Below are 27,199 nucleotides of genomic sequence, written 5' to 3' on the forward strand. Positions count from 1 at the left end.
TTCTCTTTTCTGCACTTTTCCTAGCTCTACAATAACCTTTTTGATGTGTGATGAGTGACCAGAACTATACACAGTATTCTTTTATTTTTATTTTAAAAACAAAAACAAAAAAAACCCCTTGGATATTACCTGGAATCTTGGGGACCAATTTGGTAATCTCATAATCTCCATTTTTTAAAAAAACAACCTTGTTCCAAATAGATCCAGTGAAATCAGTACAAACTTAGGCTTGGATTCCCCATGGATGCTTCTCACATGATAACTGTAGCATCGAGTTATGACTTGCACATGTAAATGAATCAATCATAGATACAATATCCCAGATAATTATTTTCCTGTCACCCAGTGTTGGATAATTTAGGGTTGCCATATTTCAAAAAGTGAAAATCCGGACACAAAAGTTGTTGAGCTTCTTTTGCAAAATCTCAAGAAGTAGTTTTGGAGCTATTTTTAAGGAAATTTGTCACTTCCAACATGGACTGCCATACGTCAAGGTTTTCCTGGACATTTTTGACTGCCGAATCCTGGCTATGTCCAGGAAATTCAAGACATATTGCAGTCCCAGTACAGTGGTACCTCGGATTACAGGCGCTTCAGGTTACAGATGCTTCAGGTTACAGACACCACTAACCCAGAAATAGTACCTCAGGTTAAGAACTTTGCTTCAGGTTGAGAACAGAAATTGTGCAGCGGCTGCGCAGCGGCAGCGGGAGGCCCCATTAGCTAAAGTGGTGCTTCAGGTTAAGAACAGTTTCAGGTTAAGAACGGACCTCCGGAACGAATTAAGTTCTTAACCCAAGGTAAAGGTAAAGGGACCCCTGACAGTTAAGTCCAGTCGCGAACGACTCTGGGATTGCGGCGCTCATCTCGCTTTATTGGCTGAGGGAGCCGGCGTACAGCTTCCGGGTCATGTGGCCAGCATGACTAAGCCACTTCTGGCAAACCAGAGCAGCACACAGAAACGCCGTTTACCTTCCTGCCGGAGCGGTACCTATTGATCTACTTGCACTTTGACGTGCTTTCGAACTGCTAGGTTGGCAGGAGGTACCACTGTATAATTTAAGCATGCCTCTTACTCCAGGTTAGCCCCCAAATAATTTACAATTGAAATCCATTGCAGGGTACAATATAGTTGTAGGAGCCGGGAAGTGAACTTGGGATGTTCTCCATGCAGTGCAGATACTGTACCGCTAACTGTGGTCCTGAGTGCCTCATACAAGTTTTCTGCAAATGTAAACCCTGTCTTTTCAAAGCATTTGCTGCTTGAGTACCACCTCCTGATAAAAATGGATTTGCTTGTTTCCAGTTTGCAATGCCACAGAGATGCATAAATCTGAAGAGATGGCCTTCAGCGCCAACTTTGCGATCTCTTGTGCAAGCAATTTGTATCAAGCCATTTCTTTGGAGCATTTCAGCTGCCGCTTATCTCAATCTTCCTCCGCTAGCTGTCATGTAAAACAGTGCTCCTTTTGATATATCTAGAGTACTAGGAAAACAAAGTGAAATATGCTTTAACCCCCCTCCCCCCCCCATTTTCTTTTGCCCGCTAATATTTATCATTTGCTCAACAACATTGGTAATAAAAAAAACAGGAATGACAAGAACAAACAAACAAACAACAACCACAAAAGGCATTCCAGGCCCAGTTCCCTGAGATAGCAGTGTTTTTCATTTGCAAAGAGGAGTGTCAGTTGCGTGGCACCTACCACAAGCGGGGAAACAAAGTGAAGTAAATTATGGGGGTGGGGGGAATCAAATCTCCTCCCCTCCCCTGTTGCCGCACAGTGTGGGTTGATCACAGTACATTTTGTACAAATGCGCAGGATTTGTGGGGTGTGGTGCTGTGTATAGATGTCCAGGTGGGACGCAGAGCCACAGTGTCCCCGTATCGATTTCACCAATGGACCAGTGGCCTTTCCCCACCAGAGGCTGGTGTGCATGTGTGCCTCCCCTTCAACGAAGGAGAGCAGGACGTATCCAGCTGCTCAGTCTTTTCTCCCCAGCGGCTGTCACTGTGCAGTGGCTGGCACTAAACCGGGAGCACTCAACACTCCTCCTCCATTGGGGCCGGAGCCAGTTGTCCCTGGCTGCATGGAGGACACCGGGCTCATGGGTTCTGATCCACTGTGCACACCCCCTGGCTGAGACTGTTGCAACTTCTTCTTGTTGATCTTCCTCTCCTTTGCCCGCCTGTTCTGAAACCAGATTTTCACCTGGGGGAAAAGAGGAAGACAAAATAAGTTCCAGCAACTAAGTGCTATAGACCCATGAGAATGGCTCTCCCATTATACCACTTGAAGATGCTGGAGAACTGAACCTGGGAACTTCCGCTCGCAAGGAAGATCCTCTACCCCAGAGCTATGGTCCTTCTGCATTACGTGTTTCCTCAATGTGTACTAAGAAGGTACTTTATGGATGGACTACAGCTAAGACTGCATTCCTGTACATGCATACCTGTGAAGGAGGTCCACAAATACAGTGGGACTTACTTCAAGAAAAGATTCAGAGGATTGGGCTGATTGAGCAAAAAATCTTCCCATCCTACAGAAAAGGACAGGGAGTGGAGAATGTGTAGAAAGAGGGTGGGCTCCTCATAAATTCCTGAGAATCTAAGCTCTCCTTTTCAAAGCAGAAAGATAACATGTTTTTCAGGGGGAAGGAGGGAGCAAACAAACTTGTATTGTCATGGGGATGGAACATAATTTCCATATTATTAAGTTTGCATCTTCTTAGCAGAACTGATAGGATCCTGAATTATTAAATTAGGAGTATTTCTTTTTCTTCACACCAAAATGTAAAATTATAGTCAGGTGATAGACTTCTGAGCCCCTTTAATTCAGTGGAAGGGTGTTAAGGAGTGCATTCGGACATACCTAAAACACTTTAGTGTCTGCACTCTGGAATCACACTCATCCTAGTTTGACGCCTACCACAGGCCTAGTTAGGTTCCCCAGGCCAGGTCATTTTTGGGCTAGCCACACCCACATTTCTCAGGCATTAAGTCCAAGCAGGCTAAAGGAAGACTGGGCTCAGGAGAAACTGGTTCTGTGGAAGAAGGAGCCAGTTACTCACAGAGCACACTGGCTGATGGGTGTGGTCCTACTCCCACCTTCTCCCAGAGCAGTTTTGCAACTTAAAAAAAAAAAAGATTGAGGTTTACAGTCAATAAATATGTTTTCCAAAAAAGCACCCAGTGAACTTCTAGCCACATAAATGAGGGGCACTTTTAAAAATATGAAATGACAGCACATGATCAATCTGAAGCACAACAGGGGGTAGACATGACGACTAACCCACTGTTAGAGGATTTAGGCCAAGTGCTCCCAGTCTGTGATCAGGGGACCATCAGTAATCTGCAAGCTTCATTCAGGTGGTCTGCAGCATGTCTGTGGATTTGTGGTTGAAGATAAGAGATAGCACACTATTTGCATTAAATGCTTAAACTGCTTTTAAACTGAATTTTAACTGCTTCTTTTATTTCTTATGTTGTATCACTTTTTCAATTCTGTGGAATAGCATTCCTGTTGAAATACGACAGATGCTCACTAGGTGCACACTCTGGAAATACGGTAATTAAAGACATTTTTGTTCTGAGGTACTTCCCAGCTGGATAAATGAGTCTTTACCATGAGTGTCCACTTATTAGGGTTTTAAGTCTTGTTTTAAATGTATTTGTTATTGTTGTGCCTTTAATTGTTATTAATTATATGTAAATCACCTTGAGATAATGGTTTAGAAGGCCAGTGGTAAATTAATCAAAATGGAGATAACAGTAACAACACTAATACTAAAGGCATAGATAAGAAATAAAAGAAGCAATAAAAAATACAATTAAAAATCATACAGCATCTAGCACAGGGCATTACAATTGCTACCACAGTTAGAAAAAACATTAAGTGGTCCACCAATACCCTCAATAATTTAAATTTTTTTTAAGTAGTCAGTGGGTAAACATTAATTGTTGGGGGGGGAATGATTGGGAGGCTCAATTCACTGGACTGAAAAGTGTACACACCCTTGTTTTTAGATACATATGTACATAAACTTAAGCATGTTCTTAATTTTCCATGGAAATCAAACAAAGTCACTTGGACTGAATTGTGCTCCATGTTTATAAACTAATGTGTGAGCCTCCAGAGTTAAAATTTCAAGCAAACCAGGGCAATATTATTTCTTTGACATGTTCTTCAACAACAGCTGTTGAAAAGCTAATAAAATATGATGACCTTGTTACCAGCTGTTAAAATATAATATCAGAAGCAGAATTCCAAAATCTGTTGCAAGTCAATGCCTATATTTGGCGGGTATCAAAAGCAGAGAGTGTATGTTCAGCACAGGAAATTGCCTATGTCTCTAGATGACTTCATTCAATGTAAGGGAGGCCCTGGGCACACCTCCTTCCCATTTCAAGGGTCAGCCCTGTAGAAAGGAGCCTTGTCATGTGAACACAGGGAGCTGCCTTATTCTGAGTCAGAATTTTGGTCTGTCTGGTTCAGTATTGCCTATATGTTCACCTTTCCCCATAGTGAGGAAGACCTAAGGTGCCCCAAAGTATGTTAGTTGTGGGGTGTGATACATAAGTAGCAGTCAAGTACAACATTCCTTGTTTTCCTAGAGTGGACATGCGAGGGAATGTTTGGTCCAGCCACTCGAAAACTTCCTGTTTCCTCCTGATTGGGATATACTTCCTTTTGCATGTGACTAGAGGTGGGTGTGACCTTACCTGACCAGGTAACTTAAACAACAAGGCATGCTGCCACTCTCTCTCTTTGACTTCCTCCATTTGTTGGAGCAGCAGCTTTTTATCTAGAGACACTGGAACTATCTTCATATGGGATAGCTCCACATGTATATACTTTGTAACTAAGTCTGCCTTCAGGGATCCAACTGTGAACTGAATGAGTGAGTAAACTACTTTAATACACTTTACTCAAGATGGTGGAGTGTTTATTCTTTTAAGAGGGATATAAGGGAACTTACCATGAATCTAATATTGAGAGGCTTAAACAAGCCTGCAGCCAGCTATCTGCTGTGCTTTTAAAAGGGGAATGTAAAACTCTGCTAAATTATAGAAACTCTGCTATATTATAGAACTTGCTAGCGCAAGTTAGGAAGGATATTAATAAACAACATCCTCTCCTGCCTCCCTGAACATTCCCACATTAGTGACCCCAGTTCCAAGTATAAGATCTGTAGCATTGTATGCTTACATTTTACATATCCCCCCCCCCCTGCTGGCATTACACATATCATATTTTTAATTTAATTTTTACAGAGGTTTCTGTCCTGTAAGGATTTGCTGACACTTTTTTAGGGCTACCAATGACTGTATCCATCTACTTGTCAACCAAAGCATTTGGGATACAATAGCCTGTTGAAAGAAAAATGCTATGTATTCTTGTGTTTTGATGTTATAAATAGCCCTGTGATCTTCAGATGAAGGGCAATATAGAAAGTTAAGAAGTAATAATGTTTGTGGGTAGTTTCATTCTTGTAGTTCTCTATTTTCAAATCAGACTAGAACCAGGCAGCCTTTCAGACAAGGGACTGTCCTCTCTAAATTAGGAGACATGTCAACACTACCTGCATAAGAAACATGCTTTATTCAATTATGGGGGATTATAATAAGCCTTCCATTTAAATTTATCATTGCTCATTACCTTAGGAAGCTTACTAAGGGGACAGGATGAGGCATATCTATATTTAGGATTGGAAATTGTTTGGGCATGCTGAACATTAGTTTCAATTTAGAATGGTTTGCTCATGGGGACTATTTTTTCAAAGTTGTTAAGCTGGGTTTCCCTCACCCCATTTTAAGGGAATATATATTTGGAGTGGGAAACTAATGGCAAGCTCAAAACAGGAAGAGTGGGAATGGGAAATAAATCCCAGGTTTATATCCAAAATACAACCACCGTAGCAAACGGATATGGTACATTAGAGCTTAGCTGATTTCTTACGGCTTTGATGGCCAAACAGGGACTCTAGAAATCAATGCAGCCATCATCAAAACACCAGCCCTTAGATAAGTGACAGAAGAAAAGAAAAGCCATTATGCACATGGGAACCTGACTCAGAACTAATGCATTTCCAGGAAATGCAAGGACACTCGGAACAGGGGTGGCACTCAGAAAAGTTAGAAACACAACTCTCTTGGACTTTGAGAACGAAGGTGTGTGACTTTTGTAATATCCACAAAGACTGCAGTTAGGGAGGCTGCCTGGAAAGTCTCTTAAGGTGATCGGAATGGAATAAACAAACTCTCCCTCCTGAGCATGTTGATATATACAAAGCAGCCTCATAACCCAATTTGTGAACTGGATATATGAGCACACATGGAGTTGTCATTTCCGCCTGAAACCTAAAACACTGTCCAGGTGTGCCAAGATTCCATGGACACCAAAGGGATTTAAGCAAGTTCTCAGTGCTGCAGCTAGGTCATTTCAAACTCTGGACTTAAGGGTCAGAATGCCTCGTGAGCGTAGACAGAGCATACATTCTCAGCACTGAGTAACCACAATAGATTCTCCACACTTCTGTGGGATCACAGGAAAAACATTCCGCATCAGAGGTGCTTTCCCCATCTCCCACCTTGCATGAAATGGAAAATGAAATAGTAAAGGCAGTGAAATGGCCCTCATCGCTTTTAGACTGGCCATATTGTGTTGAAACTTTAATCCAATATTTCATATGTTTCTGGAGCCAAGCCCAGTAGCCACTTGTTTCAAAGTAGTGCTGAAGATCCCTTAAAACTAGGGAAGGGGAACCTGTGTCCCTCCAGAGATTGATGCCTGGCCAACAGATAACACCAAGGATTATGTTCAAGAGATAGCGCCTCAAGCCAAAATTGTGTGTAGTCAAAACACATTAGGTTCAAATGCAGGTGGGATTAACAAACAGTTTTTCCCCAGACACCCACCCCAATTTTAATGTTTTTTGCCAAGTGCATAAAGCTGAATGTGCACAAATTAAATGCATGTAAATTGTGAATAATCTGTGTATCACTATTTGAATGAAAAGCAAATGCAATTCTCAAGCCATGGACTCCAGAAAGGGGGGGTGGGGAACGACGACAAAGGGACTTGCCCTCATTGTGCATTTACCTACTATATTTATAAAGCCTCATTGCAATAAAGTATCAATACACTCTGGAGAAAGCCCAACCAGTGAAAATAGAATACTCAAAAGCAAAAGAAAAATGGTTAATACTGCTTAAAATTACAAACTATAATCTCTCTCTACACACACACCCTTACCTCATTTTTATGTTTTGCCCAGAAATCATATCCTCTATGGAGAAAGTGATGATACCTCTGGGTTTTGTGTAGTGAGTGAGAGTTGCATATCATATGCTGAAAGGCACTTTTATCTTGAACGGCTTCTTAAATTCCATAGCCAACATCTGGTATTATAAAAAGGTTATGGGCCAGTCAGGAACCTTGCTTGCAGTTTTGATTAAAGGCATCCAATTCTCTCTCTCTCTCTCTCTCTCTCTCTCTCTCTCTCTCTCTCTGTGTGTGTGTGTGTTTAATCACCTTGGCCTGATCAGGTCTATCAGATATTCGACCTTGGAACCTTTTCATACAAAAGTCTTCAGTGCAGCCCACAACACTCCCAACACACTCCGCATAAAATTGTGAAGCCACACAATGAGTGCTCACATGGAATGAATGCTCAGCCACATACCGTACCTGTTTTGGTGGTTGACTTTTGGGGTGACAGTGCTACGTTGCACAGCAAAGCAAGTCCATGCGTACATAACAACTTTTTTTTGTTATCATGCTGAATGTTTAAAGAACAAATAACCTACCAGAACTAAAAGGGTGGTGATGCTTTAAAAAGGGGTGGGGGTGTAGATGACATCTAACTGGAGTGGATTGAACGGCTTGCCATCAAATTCATGGGGAATTGACACTGTTCACAAAACATTGTGATGTGGTCTCTGCAGGGTAGTCTGCCGACCAAAATGTGACACCAGGATGCTTGCCCTAGATTGTGGCATTCTCTTGGAAATAGATACATTCAGGGAAATCCTATGATTACAACTGATCGAAGGAGCAGAAGTGTTGATTTGCTCAAAATCATTTCCTTTGACTTGAGCTGGTTGACTCTGGATTGAATCTTTGTACAAACTACAGCACTGGAAGTGTAGTGAGTTGTTCAAACCCCCATTCAGCCTTGAAACCCAATAATCTCCACCAGTTAGAACCTCATTGGGTCATTATGAGGATAAAAATGGGAGGTGGGAGAGCTTAGTCCAAATGCTGTGAGCTCCTTGGAAGTGAGATGATATAGCCATGTAAATGAATGCCCCTCACTTCCACTGCCATAGAACTTAGCCTCATACCTACCTAACACTTTCAGCACAAGGACTTGAAAGGATGTTTTCAAAGGGGACACATAAACATGCCTTTTAACCCGCATTTCTAAATGCATGCATTTCTAAGTTCATGCAGATGAGAAAGCCATTTTGAAATCAAATGCATGCTTTAAATCAGAGGTGGGGAACCTGTGGTCCTCCAGCTGCTGAGGGACTGCAGCCCCATCAGCCCCAGTCAGCATGGTTAGTGGTAAGGGATGATGAGAACTAGGGCCACCCCTGCCATTAGACAGAGTGAGGTAGCTGCCTCAGGCAGCAGATTTTAAGTGTCAGGAAAAGGAAGCAAATTCTTAAGTTTATTTACTATGATTTTGCTCTCCAAGAGGCACTTAAGGGATTTCTTTGCTTCAGATGCTAAAATAACTTAGCTGGCCTGGGGTATTGTATGGCTTCATCTTTTCTGGAGCAAGAAAAAACCCTGAGCTAGCCTTGATGGGAGTTGTATTACAAAAAATTCTGGAGGACTAAAAGTTCCCTGCTCCTGCACTGAATAGTGTTAGGGTTAGAATTACAGGAGGAAGGGGTATAAACAGCTGCAGTTTGTTGGAAGTTTTGTTCCTCTTCAATCAGGCCTTTAGCTGATTAATATTCTATGGGCTTTTGAATGTGTTTGTGGGAGCGGGGTTTTTTGTTTTGTTTTGTTTTTGTTCTATTTAGTTGTGCTTTTATCTTGTATTTTTATCTTGTAAACTGCCCTGAGATCTTTGGATAAAGATAGTAGTAGTAGTAGTATTTTAGCAAAAAAGAAGTATAGCACAAAATATTTTTTTAAGATACATTTTAAAGTTAGATTTATATCTCCCATATGAAAGTGAAAGCTGTGGTTTACAATTCCCTGGAGCCAAGCAATTTCTCTCGTTCATTACAGAATCCAGCTTTGCCACTTAGTGTATACACAATAAGCAGCCATAGCCAGCTCCTGGCTTGCTGGCAAATATACCTATAGAATAATGCCTCTCTAGACAGAAAGGCCAGAGCTTAATGGGAGAGCACATCCTTTGCATGCAGGAGGTCACAGGTTCAATCCCTGACTGGAAAACACCCGTGTTCAAAATCCTGGAGAGCTGTTGCCAGTCCGTATCCCCCTTAATGACTTAGGTGGACCAGTGTCTGATTCAACAGACGGCAGTTTTCCAAAGACACCATGTGCAGGAAGTCCCATGCTTTGTTCCTGGAAGGACATTAGCTGACATACTTTAAAAAAACCATGAGGCTTTTAAGAGAGCAGGTGGCACAATGAGTCAGTGCACCTGGCTGTTAAACAGAAGGTTGGTGGTTCAAGCCCACCCAGGGATGGATTCTTGCATTGCAGAGGGTTGGACTAGATGACCCCTGGGGTCCCTTCCAACTTTACAGTTCTATGATTCATGGGAGGACCTTGGCCTGACTGCTTAATGGATTGTACTGATAGGTTCTTTTTATGGACTGAAGCTAAAGCACCATGCCAAAGAGGATTTTCTGGGAGGGCCTTGGACATCTTACAGAGCAAAGAAATAGCCAAAGTCGCACCTGTCTCTCTGACAATCCCAGATTGGCTGCCAGTTCAGCTTTCCTCCGAATCGTGATGTAGCGGCTGTAGTGAAACTCCTTCTCCAGCTCCAGCCGCTGGTGATCTGTGTAGACCACGCGGTACTTGTCTTTCGTCCTGGTTTTCACTGAGGAGAGAGATGCATGTCCGTTAAAGGAAGTGCGATTACAGCACCATTTCTTTGGCGCATTCTTTGGACGATATATTTGGAGAACGTTTGGCTTTAGCAAGAAGCTAGCCCCTGTGAAAAATCCCCATTAGTCTCTAGCAACTGAGGCTTCTGTAGACAGTTGACCAAAGCAAAACAAAACAAAACAACATTTCAAAATATCCCTGCTTGGCATGATTATGCAGGAGGGCTTCCAATGGCCCTGGGCCTTTACGGTTTCCAAAACTTAGCTGTTGCTTATTTCCACCCCATCCCCCAAACACAGCAGGTTAGAAGGGATCCCTCTTCTTCCTGCTAGTTTAAATTATAAGCCCTCAAACGTCTGGCTTCAAGAGGAAGTGATTTTCAAACAATGCACGCTTGTAAAAAGGAGGCAGCTGCTGGGTTTATGGCCCCCAAGCCAAACACACACAAAAACACAACCGTAAAGCAATGCATTGGGGGGGGGGTGCACCTTGATTTGTGCATCTGTATTATTATTTGGCACTCTGTAATTTGGCCTGTTATGACGTCTACAAACTTCTACTTACTTGGAATGGAGTCCCAAAACTTCAATAGAATTATTGGGTGGTATTGCACTAAGTGTTACTCAGGGCAGACCCATTAAAATTAATAGAACAAACTTAGTCATGTTCATTCTACTACTTTTGAGTAAAACCTAGTGGAGTGCCACTTCTCCAAGTAAATGTGTTTGTGAGAATAGCTCTCTGATATGCACCACACAGATAAACAGGCACTTTAAACTTTAGTGGGAGGTATTTAATGCACATACTTCATTTTTCATTTTACTTTCAACATGCTTGAGTTTGGCTAGGTCTTGTCTCTGTGGTTCAATCCAGTGGGAGATTCTCCTGCACTCATAAACCCCCTTGAAATGAACTGAAGCTGCAGGCAAACATAGTTCATTTCATGTGTGCAGTCTCACTAGATCATTTACGAAGTATCAAAACAAGCCTAGGTACCGTGGTAAAGGCTTGTTAACAGTTTACCTTTGTCCCAAAACAGATCACTTAATATTGGAGATCAAACTATCAGTCATTCAAATTGTGCTTAACTTATATCACAATAATAAACATTTTTAGAACCTGGGAATCAAGTCCCAACCATTTCATCTCTTATACAAATATGTATAAACTCAGCCCCCCCCTTTCCCAGGTCTGATGCTCAACTCTCTGTTAAGCAGTGCTGTCTTAAGTCACAACCAAACTAAAGTCATTTTAATTCCCATTTATTTCAGAGACGTGGGTGGGAGAGTTAAGTACATGTTTTGCCCTATTTCCAGTGAATTATATTTCATAGAATTGTAGAGTTGGAAGCGACCTTGAGGATCATCTGCAATGCAGGAATATGCAGCTGTCCCGTATGGAGATTGAACCTGCGATCTTGGTGTTATCAGCACCACACTCTCACCAACTGAGCTACTTCATGGCCTTTTTACACAAACCACCACCAACAAATTGCGTGCAATTTATAATATATATATATAATTCATTACTTGGTCAAGAAGTAATGTGCTATACTGTTTATTTTTTCATTAAACTGCATATCTCACCTATCACATTTCCCCATAAACTATTCCTTCTTTAGACATGGGCTATCTACTAAGATAGGAGGATAAAGTTTTGTGGTATTGTGGGGGGAGTCACAGTTGAATTGGATGTGGGGTGGTGAAGGAGGAGTGTACACCTCTAGTAATGGAAATTTTACACACATAAAATCTGCAGACACTCCAAGGAGGAAACATTTGGATTTCTCACACATCTGATATATGATGTGTTGTCCTTAGTTTGCAGGTGTATACATGGGTACAGAGGCGAAAGATGTAAACAATGGGGCCAAAGGTCATGACATGCAAGAGGCATAATAGTCTGCAACATTTCAGTGCAAAGATCAAGTGCCTATAAAGATAAGTACGTTCACAAAATGTTCATTTCCACAAACACACTACAGTACAATAAAGCTATTCACATTTTAAGGAGCCACAAGGCTGTTGTTGTTTTCCCTGGAAATGACTAGCATGACCACCCTTCTGGAAACGCTGTTGCCCTGCTCTCGGCTAGCCTTTGGGTAAGCAAAGGCTGTTTGTTTGTTTGTTTGTTTGTTTGTTTGTATTTAAACTGCAAGGCAGCTGCTTCCTGGAAAAGAAAGTAGCTGGCTGGTCCTTGAAGGCAAGACCTCTGAAACGGAATCCACAAATTAAAACTTCAGATACACGTACTTTGTTATCTATGAGCAGTCAAATACAAATCCCCATTAAATATGACTCTTTTTTGGCAGAGGCTGCCTTGCCATGGTTATCTGTGCCCTGGTAACCTTTAGATTAGACTGGGGCAGTTCAATGTAGGTGAGGCTGCCTTTGAAGGTTGTCCAGAAACAATGGAGATGCACGATAACTACCTGGAATCTTTATGGAATGCTTTCCCCATGAAGGCTTGCCAGGCACCCACTTTGTAACCTTTTTGGTGTTAGGCTAACAGAGCAATCCAAATCATATCTACACAGAGGTTAAGTCCCATTGAATTCAGTGAGGCTTACTCCCGGGTAAGCGGGGCTAGGATTGCAGCCTAGGACATAAATGCTTACCCAGACATTTGAATCTTATGTATGTTGTATTTTATATTTCATTGATTGTACGCTACCCATCAGTTTCTTAGTAACATGAAGGGTGGTATAAGATTGTTAAGTGACGATTAGGAATATACCACACCAGTTCTTGAACAGCTGCACTGGACCCTAGTTCATTTGCAGGGCAGAATTCACAATGCTGGCATTGATGCTTCAAGCTACTCGTGACTTGGCACCAGGGCCTTGAGGGACCTCCTGCCACCACACCAACCTGCCAATATGCGAAGGTCATGATCACGGAAGGGTGTTCTGCAGGTGCCTTCATCAGAGATGAAGTGGATGGAACCAGGAAATACAATCTTCTTGGTGGTGGTACTCCACCTTTGAAATCTCTCTCCAAGGAGAGCCTTTTTAAAATTTGGAATTAAGTCACAACAATTTCCTTCCTTCCTTCCAAGGCACCTATATTTGGTTCTGTGTGTGTGTGTGTTTAAAAAAAAAAAGCCCTAAGTTTGCATTGATTATAAATCACACTCTTTCCTGTTCTATTTTTATTATTATTTTATAGCTGTAGTTATTTGTATTATGCTATTTTAATTTCATGTTGTTTAAACAGTGCCTTTTAAAAAAATATGAAAGGTGAGATCTGAGTTTATTAGTAATTATGAAGTGATTTGTGTGGCTCCACAACAAGCACTCTTGCTTATCAATAACAGTTCATGTAAAACAACTGACTTCTTTCCAAAAAACATGGAGGCATCAGTGCCATTCACAGCAAAAGGATTGAATTGATTTAAATATCCAGGCAGGCACTATCTGGCTGGGAGATCAACTCTTTTCTCCTGCAGTTTCAAGGGATTGGAAAGCTTTGATTTAAACATTGCCAGTTGTAAATGAGATAAACCACAAGAAACAATATTCTATGATTCGATAAGGTGGGTTTTACTCAGAAGGCATTCAAAAGCCTGCTTGGGAAGGAAGCTTAATTTACAGCAGTACAGTATTTCTTATTGCAAGTCATGCGCTGAGATGGCAATAGGAACGGGGCAATCCACAAAGTCAATTTTATGACGAATTTAGGAGCTCTACAGTCATTTAGCCAGGGCTTTTTCAAGCAGAGCTATACACAAACACATTTGGGCCAGAGTAAGAAGGAGTGACTTCTACCTAAATTTCCATTTCCCCTCGTTTGAAGGTTTATTTATCTCGTTATAAAACGTAAATGCAAGAACTTGCCAATTCCAGTACTTTTCTACATTTTTTCTCGTCCTAAAAAAACCCTGACTGCCCCATTCCCTGGGGAATTTATTCCCAGGACAGCTGGCCAAACCAGGAGCATAAATTGCGCCATGACAATTTCAAATTCACTGCGCTTCCCAAATTCACTGCGATTCCCAGGCAGCCCTCCAGCGCGTCTGTTTGCGCCTGGCCTTTGGTCTTTTCTCCCGCTTCTCGTTTAACTGGTTCTCTTCTTAAACAGACCCCCACCCGCACCACAAATAAATAGAGAGATCTGAGCTTCTTCTGCCTGCCTGTAGGTGTTTAATGGCCGGCAGGCTGGCTTTGGTGAGGCTAAACAAAAACAAAAGGGGCAGAAAGGCGCGGCCCCTGCAGCCCCCAGACAAAAGCTTCCCCGCCACGAAGACAAGGCTGATCAGAGGGAGCTCCCTGGAGCCGCTCAATGGAGAACACGAGCGCCGACAATGCGCTACAAGGCGATCTTATCAAAGCGAGGAGCCTCCGGAACGCCCCCGAATCGCAGGCGCAGGCGGGTTGCCTGGAACAAATGGGCGGCAGGCGCTTTCATTCTCCCCTCGCGCTCTGCGCGGCGCATTTGAATGGAGACAGGCAGGTCCCTTCCCCTCCCCACTGCGGGAAAGGAAGAAAGGGGTTCGGAAGAGGTTGGGCTCCTTGAATTCAAATGCATCTGGGGGTGGGAAGCAGGGAGGGGGCTCCTAATAAAACCCAGAAGACCTAGTCTTCCCAGTTTCAGCCAAATTGCCCCCTCCCTTTGAAAATAAAACAAAAAGCACAGTAGATGAGGGAAGGGGCGTCCAGAACAGAACAAAGGAGGCGGTCTTCCACTGGGCCAAAAAAAACATTGTTGCATCTAGCTCAGTGATGAGGACACTGGCTGGCAGCAGTTTCAGGCTCTTTCCCAGATGCTGGGGAGAGAAGCTAGAGCGTTCTGCAGGTCCAGGCTGGTGCTCTGCCTCTGGGGGTTTATAATATAACTCTTCTCCAATGTAGGGAGATGCCGAGCCTGGTGGGTCAGGCCAATGGATCCATCAGCCTGTTTTCACAGCAGCCATACAGGGTGGGCCACCTACACTTCCCCCTAATCTCAGCAAAGTTGGAAAGAGAGAGAAACATATGGCAACCACTTTTCCCAAGCCACAAAAATGATCTTCTTTTGTCAAATTATTTAAATTAATTTTCAATTGCAAAAGTCCAATATACGCCATATTATATCAATACCAAATGCCAATCAATTACACAGCCAATTATAAAATTCATGTGGCCTCCCACCTGCTGCACTTCAAGGTCTGATTCCCTTTAATTCTGCCTCCAGACTATTTTTCAAACCAAATACAATCCACTCTTGATAAAATGACATTCTTCTTTAAAACTTTTTTAAACCACAAGCCCATTCAGACTTGGACTTGGCGTCAGGAAATCTGTTCTCCTAAAATGGCAGAAGCATTTCAAGGCAACCCTGCAAGGCACCCTATAAATATAGTTTGGGGTTTTGTTTTGTATTTATAAGCAATCATCATTTTAAAAGGGTCTGAGCACGTGCAATGCACATTTTGCGCATTATTGATGACAGCAGCCTGAGCTATTGTGGTATCTCAAGTTTGATGGGTTTTTTTTAATAAGATGGAAGACCCAGATCCAAACCACAACTTTACAGAATTGTTGTCCAGGTTAAAATAATGCAACTATGTAACTACGTTGAGTAAAATCAATCAATTAAGGCTTTTAAGGGATTGAACCCCGGCACGTCAGTTCAAAACTGGAGTGCAAACCCAGTCACACTGTTCCATGGATGAAGTCACTCATATCCAGTGGCGTAGTGTGGGGGGTGCAGGGGGGGCCGGCCGCACCGGGCGCAACATCTGGGGGGGCGCGCTCGCACTCGCAGCTCTCTGCCCCTACCTGGTTAGGGGGCGCAAATTACTTGCCTTGCCCCGGGTGCTGACAACCCACGCTACGCCACTGCTCATATCATATATCATATCATATCATCATATATCAGCCTTCACCAACATGGTGCCCTCCAGATTTTCTGGATTACAACTTCCATCAACCTGGGAGTCCAGAAGATCTGTGCAGCAACAGAATATACACAGTATATTCACACAAACTTCATTGCTTGCAGTGACTTTCCCCAGCGTATCCCAGGATCTCGCTAACTGAGAGAGAGATTCGGAAGACAAATGATTTAAGACAGAATGAACTGGTAGAATTGCCACTTTTTGTTTATTTGTTTGGGTTGCTGTTGTTTTTAACCCCAAGTCCTTATGCTTTTTTAACACCTGGTGAGTGACACCCCAAACATTTAAGAGACCAGCCGTTTCCCGCAACTGGGGGGAAACTTCATCTGCTTGGGAGCAGGGCATGAGCAGGGGAGGAAGACAGCCTTTAAGAACCAGGTAGAGCTTAGAGAAGAGGAAAAAATGGGCCTGATCCACTGGAAAGTTTCCCTGGATTGTGTCAGAATTAAGACATGTCAGTTAACCATTTGCTAATATTTTGTCAGACTCTCAAGACAGGAGGAAAATAATAGAAGCTTATTTCTGACTGGACTGCTATCTATGTATTTAAATGATCTCTCTCTCTCTGTCTGTCTCTGGGATTTTTAAGGGTGATTGCCAATGTTAGTTATACTCGGAGTAGACCCATTGAAACCAAAAGACTTAAGTAACTTTAGTCCACTAATTTCACCCTAACAGTACAATCCATGTCTACTCAAATTAAGTCCTATTGCATTTGGTGGGGCTTACTCCCAGGTAAACCTGATAAAGACTGCAGCCTGAGGATTTTGCATTGCATTAATGTAAAGGTGCATTTAAAGTATTGTACTAACATTAATGTTATTAGTGTGGCAGCACTCTCGCCTTTGGGAACTTCCTGCCTATTGACAGCCGACAGGCGGCTTCACTGTACCTTTTTTCAGTGCCTGCTCAAAACATTTTTGTTTAGGCATCCAGGTTTATTGAATTTTGACATGTGTTTTAATGTGGTTTTTAGTTCATCGCTAAAATATTGTAATTTTTTAAATGTTTTAAATAGCTGGTTTTAACTGTTTCCTCGACTTACAATTTTTATTTTTGTAAACCACTTTGTAGTGGGGTTGTTTTGTGTTCTGGTTTGTACAATCAAAATGCAAATGCGTTTTATGAAATAAAGAAATGATAGAGATTCTGTGATCACCACGTGGGAGCCACATAAATAATAATGCCTCCTAGAGAGGACTGCAGAAAATCAACCACTGGTTTGCTTGGGGTGAAGATACGGGATGGGCGGGAGAAAGATTTTCCCTGTTGATCTACTGCGGAGAATTTTGCAATCCACCCAAGGGCCTGTTCCCACTCTCAGCTGCCGCAACCACCAACGCTTCCCCCCTTCCCCCGCCCAGGAAAGAGAGAGAGAATGAGAGAGGAATGGCAGATTTCAATATTGACTGCGAAAGTTTCTCTTCCACCTCCCTCTCCTTTCTCTTCTTTTCCGGTGAGGGGCGGTCAGGGAAGGGGAAAGGGGGGAACAATAGCAAGGAAGGTGTATATCAAAGCAAGATAGGTTTAAAGCCCCCTCCTCATGACAGATGAGGGTCTGCCAAAGAGAAGGGAGGAACAATATTAGCATCACAAGTAAGGCGAAGGGGGCGCCTGCAGGACCCTCTTGCCCTCTGCGACCTTTTCCTAGGGCATTAGCATCCGAGGTCGCTTCTAAGGTTGCTATCCTAAGGACACTCACTCAAGAGTAGGTCGCGCTGATCTCAGTGGGGCTTTCTTCTTAATAAGGATGGCGAAGGGTGTGCTGTAGGATCAGTCTTGCCCAAGCTGGTGCCCACCAGCTGTTTTGGACTATCTAACTTTAGCTGAGATGGATGCTTTAGCTGAGATTGCAGGGGGTTGGACTAGATGACCCTTGGGGTCCCTTCCAGCTCTACAGTTCTATGATTCCACTCAACCCCCAGCCCAGCATCTGCTTGTAGGGCCTCAGAATGGCAAAGGCCAGCACTAGATTTAGGGTGGTTCCTTTAGCCAAGAGGGCACAAAATACGTAATAAAAATAAGAATAACCTATATTTAGATGGAGGGACGCGGGTGGCGCTGTGGGTAAAAGCCTCAGCGCCTAGGGCTTGCCGATCGAAAGGTCGGCGGTTCGAATCCCCGCGGTGGGGTGCGCTCCCGTTGTTCGGTCCCAGCGCCTGCCAACCTAGCAGTTCGAAAGCAGTCCCGGGTGCAAGTAGATAAATAGGGACCGCTTACTAGCGGGAAGGTAAACGGCGTTTCCGTGTGCGGCTCTGGCTCGCCAGAGCAGCGATGTCATGCTGGCCACGTGACCCGGAAGTGTCTCCGGACAGCGCTGGCCCCCGGCCTCTTGAGTGAGATGGGCACACAACCCTAGAGTCTGTCAAGACTGGCCCGTACGGGCAGGGGTACCTTTACCTTTACTTTATATTTAGATTGGTACCTACCATAGCTGTCAACATTTCCCTTTTATTAAGGGAAATTCCCTTATTCCGAATAGGATTCCTCGCAAGAAAAGGGAAAAGTTGACAGCTATGGTACCTACGGAGAAGATCCATGTAAAAAGCAGCTGTACCAAAAGGAATTATTGTTAAAATAAGAAATATTTAGGGCATGTGTGACGAGTTTTGTCCTCACTCAAGGCACCATATTACCAGTCTGCTCTTGCAAAGGCTACTGTAGATGCAGGACCTCCTGCTACAGCCACGATTTATATTTATTATTTTCAATCTACACTTTCATTAAAAGAATATCACGGTGGTATGCAATGTATAGTAATGAAACCAGCAAAAAGCACCCACGAAACTTTAATAAATGTCAGCTGGTTAAGAAGAGAACATACTGCAAAGGCCCTTCTAAAACAATGTAGTTTTCAGAACAGCTCCGAAAGAAGGGAGGAATGGTTTCTGGCAAACCTGTACTGGTGGGGAGTTCCACAGGCCCTGGCTCAATCTGTAGTGAAGGCCTGCAGGGAGCCACCAGAAGTGTCCCATCTGAGCACCTCAGATGACTGAGGTGGAGCATAAGGAATCAGATGGTCCTTAAGGTCCTTTGGATCTGAGTTGTTTAGGGGCTGTGAATTAACACTAGTACCTCGAATCTGTTTTCCATTCACCCCCATCACTTCTGTCTCGCTCTCTCTCATGGGGATTAATAATGCAGGCATATAAAGTCAGCCAGTACTTATATGTGAGTGTTATTAGTCATTCCCACATTGCAAAAAGTGTGTCTGTGAGTTCATGGCAGAGCTGAGGTGTATGTTGACTAGGTCTCACTAATGTATTGGAATTCAGATTGTTATATTCTGGTCTAACTAGTTGCACTCAAGCACACTTTGGGGTGAGATATCTGTTTACAGCTGGATCCTGTGCATATCTACTCAGAGGAATGCCCCATTGAGTTTGATGTAGGGTTGCAGTCTCCATGCATTTCAAGGGCATGGTCCAGTCAAAGAGGAACAATTTCTTGGCTCTCAATGGGAGAGTCAAGCACATATAGGATCCTGTTTGGTTTCAGCGGGACTTGCTCACATGTAAGGCTGCAACCAGAAGTTTGCAACAAACTAAGAGAGGTAACTATGGGACTTTAAATTAATGGTACTGGCAAGCACTTCCCTAGGTCCCAAAGGAGAAGGGGGGGGGGACCTTTCAGATGTTGTTGGACCACAACTCCCATCAGCTCCAGCCAACATCTGGTGGGCCACAGCTTCCACATCTCTAAATTAGGAGGTGCAAACAGTCAGATCCTAGATACGTTTACTCTGGAGTAAATACCAAGCAATACAACTTTCCTGGGTTTCAGAGAGGATTTTTTTCTCTGAACCTTGGGACACTGAACCTGGGGGGGGGGGTTGCATACCAAGGAGATGCTACTTCCCAACGTGTTCAAATGTGCTTACTCTGGAAGTCAGAGGCAATGGGAAGCCCACCAAGACACTCCCCCCCCCCCAGCGATGCAGAACAGGCTTTGGAAAGGAGGAGGAGATCTTTCTTGAGGAAAGGAAGGAGAGGAATTGCTCATCTCTGGCTGGGTGGCCAAGCCTTGGTCGCTGCCCTACGGGGCTGCAGAGAAGAACTGCCCAGCCGCGGATCAACTCCTCTCTGCACGGATTATTAGCAGCCCAGCGGCATGGGCATATAAAGGTATGCACTGCCCAGTGAATCAGAAATCAATGCACAACCAACCGCGCGCACCGGCCAATGATTTAAGGAAGAAGCCCGGTATCAGCTCGACGGGAAAGCGACCTGCAGGAAGGCCAACGTGCGCGGAGGAGCGCAGGGGACCCCCGTTGCTTCTTATTATTCTCAATCCAGAAAAAGTGCTAGATCCCACGGGATCTTCAGATCAGCCTCTTGCGTACAAGAACGATGCCTCTGCCCTTCAGTTAAGAGGTTACGAAGCCAAGCAGCCTCGCACAAACTGGATCGCACTTTACTCTGGCAAGGAGCAGGGGAATCGATCTCTTCACTACAAGCTGATGCACATTTTATACCGCAGGACCCTACCGATGCTGTTGGACTCCAGCTCCCATCAGCCCCAGCCAGCATGCCCAATGGTCAGAGATTATTAGATTTTTAGTGCAATAGTCACAAGTTCCCCATCTCCACGCTGTGTCCTAAACCAGTTCTCAGGAAACTTGGGTCTGGGCTGTACCGCTTCAGACTGGGGGGGGGGGGTCCCCCATCGTGGCATGTTCATCTGTAGAAAACAAATCTCTGCCGAGAGAAATCTAGCAGTTCAGGAAGAAGGCTGGGCGAAAACTTCCCAGCATGCTACTCGAGGAATCTGTTTTTCATATGGGCGATTATTCCCTCATCCAAAATCTGAACCCAGGCAATAGCCCTTGCATCTCAGTGACAGCTATAGACTGCTTCTATAGCAGTCCAATGTGGATCCGGGTCATTCAATGTGCGCCTGTGTCTTTGAAGCTGCAAATACCCTGATTTTAAAAAAAGAAATAAATAAACCACCGGAAGTTCTCCTGCGCAAGCGTAGTTGAAAATTCAATGCGAGCAGCAGCGCAAAGCCTTGCCAAACTCGGATTCATTTTAACGCGTCTTGCTCAAGAGAACTTTCCAGTCGTTGAGGCTGGTTCCTTGCGCGTGTCTGCACTTCCCAGTATGTTTTGTCCTGAGACTGAACCTTCGCTAGAATTAGCGAGCTCATCAGAAGAACATTACAAGCAAATGGACCTACATTCGCAAGCGAAGTGCACTGCAAGAACGTGGATACTTCCAGGGCCTCTGCGATTATACAACCAGTTTCCATTAAAGCAAATGTTTCAGGGTCAAGGCAAAGCAAGAATGCATTAGCTTAAAATAAGAGGTTCGGTATTGTTCTGACAATCCAAACCTACATACATTTTATCTTTTCGTGTGAATAATTCTACCCCTCTCTAAACTCTCAATTATTATCCACGGGATTCTGAATGGATGACTGTATCATGGACTTCAAAACACTGCTCATGGAAATTGTATAATTTACTAGCTCAGCCCTAGGATAGAAACCGGATCCTACAGGCATTACTCAAGAGTAAACCCCGGGGGTTTTCATGAAGCTGCCTTCTGTTTCGGATTAGTAGAAGGATTAGAGTTTTAAAACCGATTCCAGTCCGGCTGAATTCCAAAACGTGTGCGTCAAGACGGCTCTAAATAATGCGCCTTAGGCTTCAATTCTAAACTTAAATTCAACTGCAAATAGATTACATTACTTGATTTTCAACCGCTCTTCTTGAGTGCTTTCACTGCGGGTTACCGCTTTCCCTTGTCGGTAATAATGTATATGCGAATTTAGTGGTTTTCTTTTAAATATTGACAATAAGGAACAAAGGTTGTTTTTTTTAAAAAAGGAGTTGCATATTTCCTCTTCAATACCACCACCATCACTGCCCCCCCCCATTCGCAAATACACCAAAGTTTCCAAAGCAAGTCTCCCCCACTCTCTGCAGAGCCGCCAAGCGGGAAGTCCCAGAAAACTCCCTGCCTTCTACGGTCGCGCGTCCCCTGCGCAGGGCAGCAGCCGATGCGTCGCTCAGATCCCTGAACCACACACAGTCAGCAGGTCATCCGGCTTCATATATCACTAGAGAAGCAACGTCAGCCGAGGCCCTCTGCTGCTCCTGGGCTTTGATCCTTGCTCCCGGAAGGGTGTTCTCAGTTGTCTAATTAACGCCAGAAACTTGACGCGTAAAAAGAACAGAGGTCCACACATCGGCCTCAGCCATCAGTGGCCGGCTCTCTGTTGTTGTTACACACACATGAGCTAGATTCTCCAGCAACAGTCCCCCACGGAAATCCCCACGCCACCATTATGCTATAATCCGAAGCATATTCACTCTGGTTTAACTCCCACTGAATTCAATGGGACTTGCTTCCTATCCAGGCTGCTATCCTTCATAGACGTTGCCCACAGCGGGGACTTACTTCCGAGTGAACATGCCTGTGATTTGCGCTATTAAGTGTGTTTATTAGGATTGCAGCTTTTCAGGGGGTTCCCGAGCTTTTAATTTCTGCCTGGGTCATGCCTCCCGCGTTCATCCATGCCAGCCTACAGATCTGAAACATATTCAAGTCTCCGGGGCGCTGCGCCTCGCCGTAGAATCCCTTCCTTACAAAACCCCAGCGACGAGAGAGGGGAGATAGCTACCTATTCTGCGAAGCTGGATGGAGACACCGGTCCGGGGACCACCGACAGCTAAAACCACAGATCTTCGCGTATCAAGTGATCCTGGCCTCACCTACCCTACGATCAAAGTTACGGTAAGGAATGTCATTAGTACAATAGGCGGAGCGCGTGGAGCGCTCGAAAGAACCCTTACAGAAGCCAAATTATTTATATTAGCGACAAAGGTGCATAGGATCTGCCTTATTCAGAGTCAGACCATTGGTCGCATCTAGCTTAGTGCTGTCTACACTGGCTGGCAGAGGCTCTTCAGGGTTTCAGACACGGGACATGCCGGGGATCGAACCCGGGACATTCTGCATGCAAAGCATCTCCTACGGAGCTACGGCCCTTTCCCCGAAAGAAAACGTCGGTGGAAAACCCCCCTGCAGATTGGAAAGGCCTTAGGGGGACAGTTCCTGCCAGCCACAAATTTCAGCTCGGCGGCAGTGCTTGGATTTATATATGGGGCTTGACCTCGCCAGGTTGAGAAGCTCCATGAAAGGGAAAGTCCCATTAATTTGCAACGGGACGGATTTCCCAGGAAATGTGTGCGTGTGTCTCGTGTGTTTAGAATGGCAGTTTTAGTGCCCACATGCTTCAGTTTAACTGGCTCGGGCGATAAAGATGCCTGTCTCCAATCAGATCTGTAGTTTTGTACAGTCTGGAAACTCACCAGCCCAACAGGAATGAATCCTGGAGGAAATGGGCCAGCATGGAGAGAGTCTGAGAACCTTTCTGGTGACAGCCCGGCTCATCCAGGCTAAATCTGTGAAACAGTTTAAACGGTATTGGAGAAGCGCAGTTGCAGAGGAGATCATGAACGCGCAATTTCATTTGGAAGGAAGTGCCCCTGCTTCTCACGGGATTTACTTCCATGTAAATCCTGAGCTGGGAGCCTGGCACAAATGTAGGGCATATAAATTCAGAAGGGCTGGATCTGAGATTCATGCTCCCCTGAAGGGCAAAACACCCGTTGGTTTTAAGAACTGTAGAGAGTCACGATGTCTCAGAGAAGCAGTTCAGTTTTGTGGATTGCAGTTTGTGGATTTGCAGCCTGTTAAGTTTATTTGCCGCCGCCTTTTACACTCGGATCCGAATCAGAGAATGTGCCGGCTCGCTCTTTGCTCCTTTGCCCACTATTAATGAACTACCTTCCCCAATATTTAGTGCACGAATCTAGCTCAATCCTGGCCTTGTCAACTCAGGAGTGAAGTCCCGCTGCTTTCATTACCTCCGAGCAAATGCATTTTAAGGCAGAGGAATAATAAACTGACAGGCGAGGTATTCCCAGCACGTAAAGCGCCACTGACGCCAGCGGACTTACTTCCAAGAAAGTTTATATGGAATCTGGAGTAGCGCGCGGCTTTCAAACTTAGCAGGAAATAATATTCGTTTTTAAACTGTCACGGCCTTAGGCTAGCACAGGAAGCCTATTCATGATGACATTCGTTTTAATGGTTCGGCTTTACGAGGGAACTGGATACTAAAAGCAAGCAGGCGCGCGCAGGACAGCCCAACCACAGCGCTGGCGGTCGGCTCCACCATCCCTGCAAGGCACGCCAACCCTGGATCCAGTCCGAATATATGTATATTTCCAAAAGAAGGCTCCGTAGGATGGTTGTCTCGCTTCAATTCGAGAGAGATCCTCACACCAGGCCGTCGGTCCCCGACCAAATACCCCCACACCGGGCTCAGTTTCATCGAGGTGTGCGCGTCACCTTAACCCTTGAAACGAGCAAGACCAGCCGCGGTCCCCTCCAGCTTCCTTGCTTTCTTAACTCTTCCATCTTTCCCCTCCCACGGCAACCGTGCCCCGGCGCTGGTGCAGAGTGCCACTGCGTCGCCTGAGCCCCACTGAACAACTTCCTCCCGGTGCGCCTGTAGGTGATGAGGTGACCGGGCTTCCTCCAGGCCTGCGCCCCACAGCCCCTTCCTCCGGACACCCAACGAGCCGCCCCTCCCTGCCCCTTCTCCTTCCTTACCGGGTCCCCCTGCCGTGGGTTTCCTGATCCAGTCGCAGGGGTTCCGCCTCTGGCCGCCCGGAGAAAGGTGCTCGGCGCCGGGCGGCGAGTTGAGCGGCTGCATCAGCCCCCCGGAAGCGGGGACTCCGCAGGGGGGCGCCGGCGGCCCCTGCGCAGGGTGGTGGTGGTGCGGGTGCGGGTGGTAGTCCCCGACGGGGCTGTAGGCCAACCCTGCCGCGCCGGAGGGTCCGTGCACGGCGTTGGCGGCCGCCCCAGGGACGCCCCCCTGCCCGTAGCCGTTCCAGTCATCGCGCAAAGGCGCCCCGTAGGCGCCGGGCCAGGGCGATCCCGGGGACTGCGCGTTGTCCAGCCCGATCCCGGCGGGCACATGGTAGGCGCCGTAGTCCGAGTACTGCGGGGCACCCACGAAGTTCTGCGCCGCCGCCAAGTTGAGCCCCCCGGCGTGGCGCACCGAGCCCGGGTACATGGAGGCGCCGTCTTTCTCCAACAGGTAACTCACGTACATGGTGGCCGGAGGCGAGGGGCTCTCCTCCACATACTGCTGCGAGGGCGCCGGCGATGGGCTCCTGGCCTCCCTTCCCTGGGGAGGGACCCGGTGCGTTGCGAGGATCGGCGCCCACCCCGTGGTCGAGGCGCCCTCCGTGTGGGCGCAGGGGAACCGAGAGTGCAGCCGACGCGCGGTGGTCAGGGAGCCACCGGCTCCATCGGCTGGCCACGCTTGCCGCGCTCGGGACGAGGCTCCGCGCTGTGTGTTGACAAGGCTCTCTGAGCAATGGCCAGGCCAGGCCCAGCACCCAAGGCAGGTGACGTGGAGAGGGAGCGGGAGGGAGGGGAGAGAGGGAGGGAGGGAAGGAGGGAGGCACCCGGGTAATATAGCTGCTCCAAGCCCCCAAAGAAGATTTGCATTTAAAAAGATAAGGCAGAGGGCAGCGACCTGATCACAGAGACATATTCGGGCCTTTATTGTTTAAGAGCTTCCTTCTCCCATTGCAACCTGGTGCACTTTAACCTCCAATCACAGGTTCAAAGAATGGGAATCCGAAGAACTTGCAAAAGGGACTGCGGAGCGAAGGGGCGGGTGGGCGGTGGGCGAAGGTGGAAGCGCACCGAAGTTCTGGAAAAAGAGCGCCTCCCAAGAATAAAAATAAATGATGCGCCTCTCTTTGATGTGAGGTCTGGGAAAAGGCCTAAGAAGTTGGCAACGCTGAGAGGCGCCTTCCAAAGGAAGAAAACGGAGGATCTGTGTTGGCCAAAACAGAGAGAGGTTTCCAGGCCCAGTTACGCACGTTTCAGCCTCATCTAAAGGGAGAAAGTTAAAAGCCTAGGAAGTGGGGACGTTAGGCTAGAAAACGGATTGGCCAGACTCTCTCCATAGGTTCGAAACTACTCCCCCCCCCCCCTTTAAGTGTTCCCTTAACATTTTAAAGCCCGTTTACTCATTAATAACCAATTGCCAGGCTAATCCCGGATAAGGAGGCGGCAGGCACAAAACGCCAATGCCGCGTACGACCCCAAAAGAGAATTCAGAATGTCAAGGGATTATCTTAATTTCTTTAGGGTTTTGTCGTGTGGCAAGAAAGCCCCGATTCCCTTATCAAGGTGCGGACCTAAACACGTTTAGAAATGTCCCGGGTTGCACTCACGGAAGAAAAACACACACATTGAGGCTCCTTACAGACTACACGTTTTTTATTTATTTCATTTTATTTGTTGCTTAAAAGTTACAGACGGCTAGTCCTATATATTTTTCCTGGTACAAAACTATTGGATTATATTTGACCAGTCCGTTCCATAGGCTTCCCGCCTCTCTGAACCTGCCCATGAAAAGAGTGGCTTTTATTTATATATATTTTAAAGCACCCGAATCCAAAGCAAAATTTTAAAGAAGATCAGTTGACTCTCCAGCCAGCTAGATCAAATGGACAAAAAGAAAAGAAAGAGGCAGAGAGTCGATGTTCTTGGGGCGAAAAGGTAGGAGAGTCAATTGCTAGTCAATTTCATACCATTTAAAACCCAAAGCTTTTTACTTTTAAAGTAGGCTGATCTGACTGTATATATTTCAGTATTCTATGGAGTATTCTATGGAGAGTTGGATCTGTTGCTGCTGCTGCTGTTTTACAGAAGAAGTCCCGAAGAATATAATTCTAACAAAGGACAGTCTGTCAATATACAATGAAACCCGAGCAGAAACTGACCTTCTCAAGACACCGGAGAAGGAAAAAGACGAACCTTAAGTCCATCAATTTGCACACACGAAGCGGGGGGATGAAGAACCGAGGGTGGTACTTTCAATCTTCCCAATAAGAGAGAAAGAAGAATGTGGGTCATTGCGACTCTGGCCTGATTTATTTTGTTAACCCCATGAACTGATCCGGTTTCGGGCAGCTTCTAAGCCCGATCCAGATCGCAGAGCCTCTGCGGTGTAGATAGGACCAGGCCACTTTGATATGAGCATTCTGCCGCGCGTCGCGGCGCAGACACAAGTCGCCCTTTGAAGATGCGGCAGGCGGCCCCCGCTTCCCCCGGCTCCCCCTCTAAATCCCAGCAGATTCACTCATTGTTTTGATGCTTTAACTTTTCACCTTGAGCCGGGGACAATGCGGGGAGGCGCAGGGTATATTTGCATCCCTTTAATACACACAGCAGCCAAAT

The 27,199-nt window shown here is 45.5% G+C and overlaps 1 protein-coding gene across 1 annotated transcript; it reads right to left on the reverse strand.

Moving 5' to 3' along the window:
• Positions 1-2,009: 2,009 nt before the first annotated feature.
• On the reverse strand, positions 2,010-25,297 carry CDX2 (caudal type homeobox 2; the record flags this gene model as incomplete). The annotated part of the gene is made up of 3 exons (XM_083437227.1): positions 24,548-25,297; positions 9,890-10,035; positions 2,010-2,213 (listed from the first exon to the last, which is right to left on the reverse strand). Exons 1-3 carry the CDS (start codon positions 25,050-25,052, stop codon positions 2,010-2,012), a joined length of 855 nt encoding a protein of 284 aa, XP_083293353.1. The 5' UTR covers positions 25,053-25,297.
• Between the last annotated feature and the right edge of the window lie 1,902 nt (positions 25,298-27,199).

Source organism: Podarcis tiliguerta (assembly GCF_965153285.1).
Source record: "Podarcis tiliguerta genome assembly, chromosome: 4".
NCBI classification, from domain to species: Eukaryota; Metazoa; Chordata; class Lepidosauria; order Squamata; family Lacertidae; genus Podarcis; species Podarcis tiliguerta.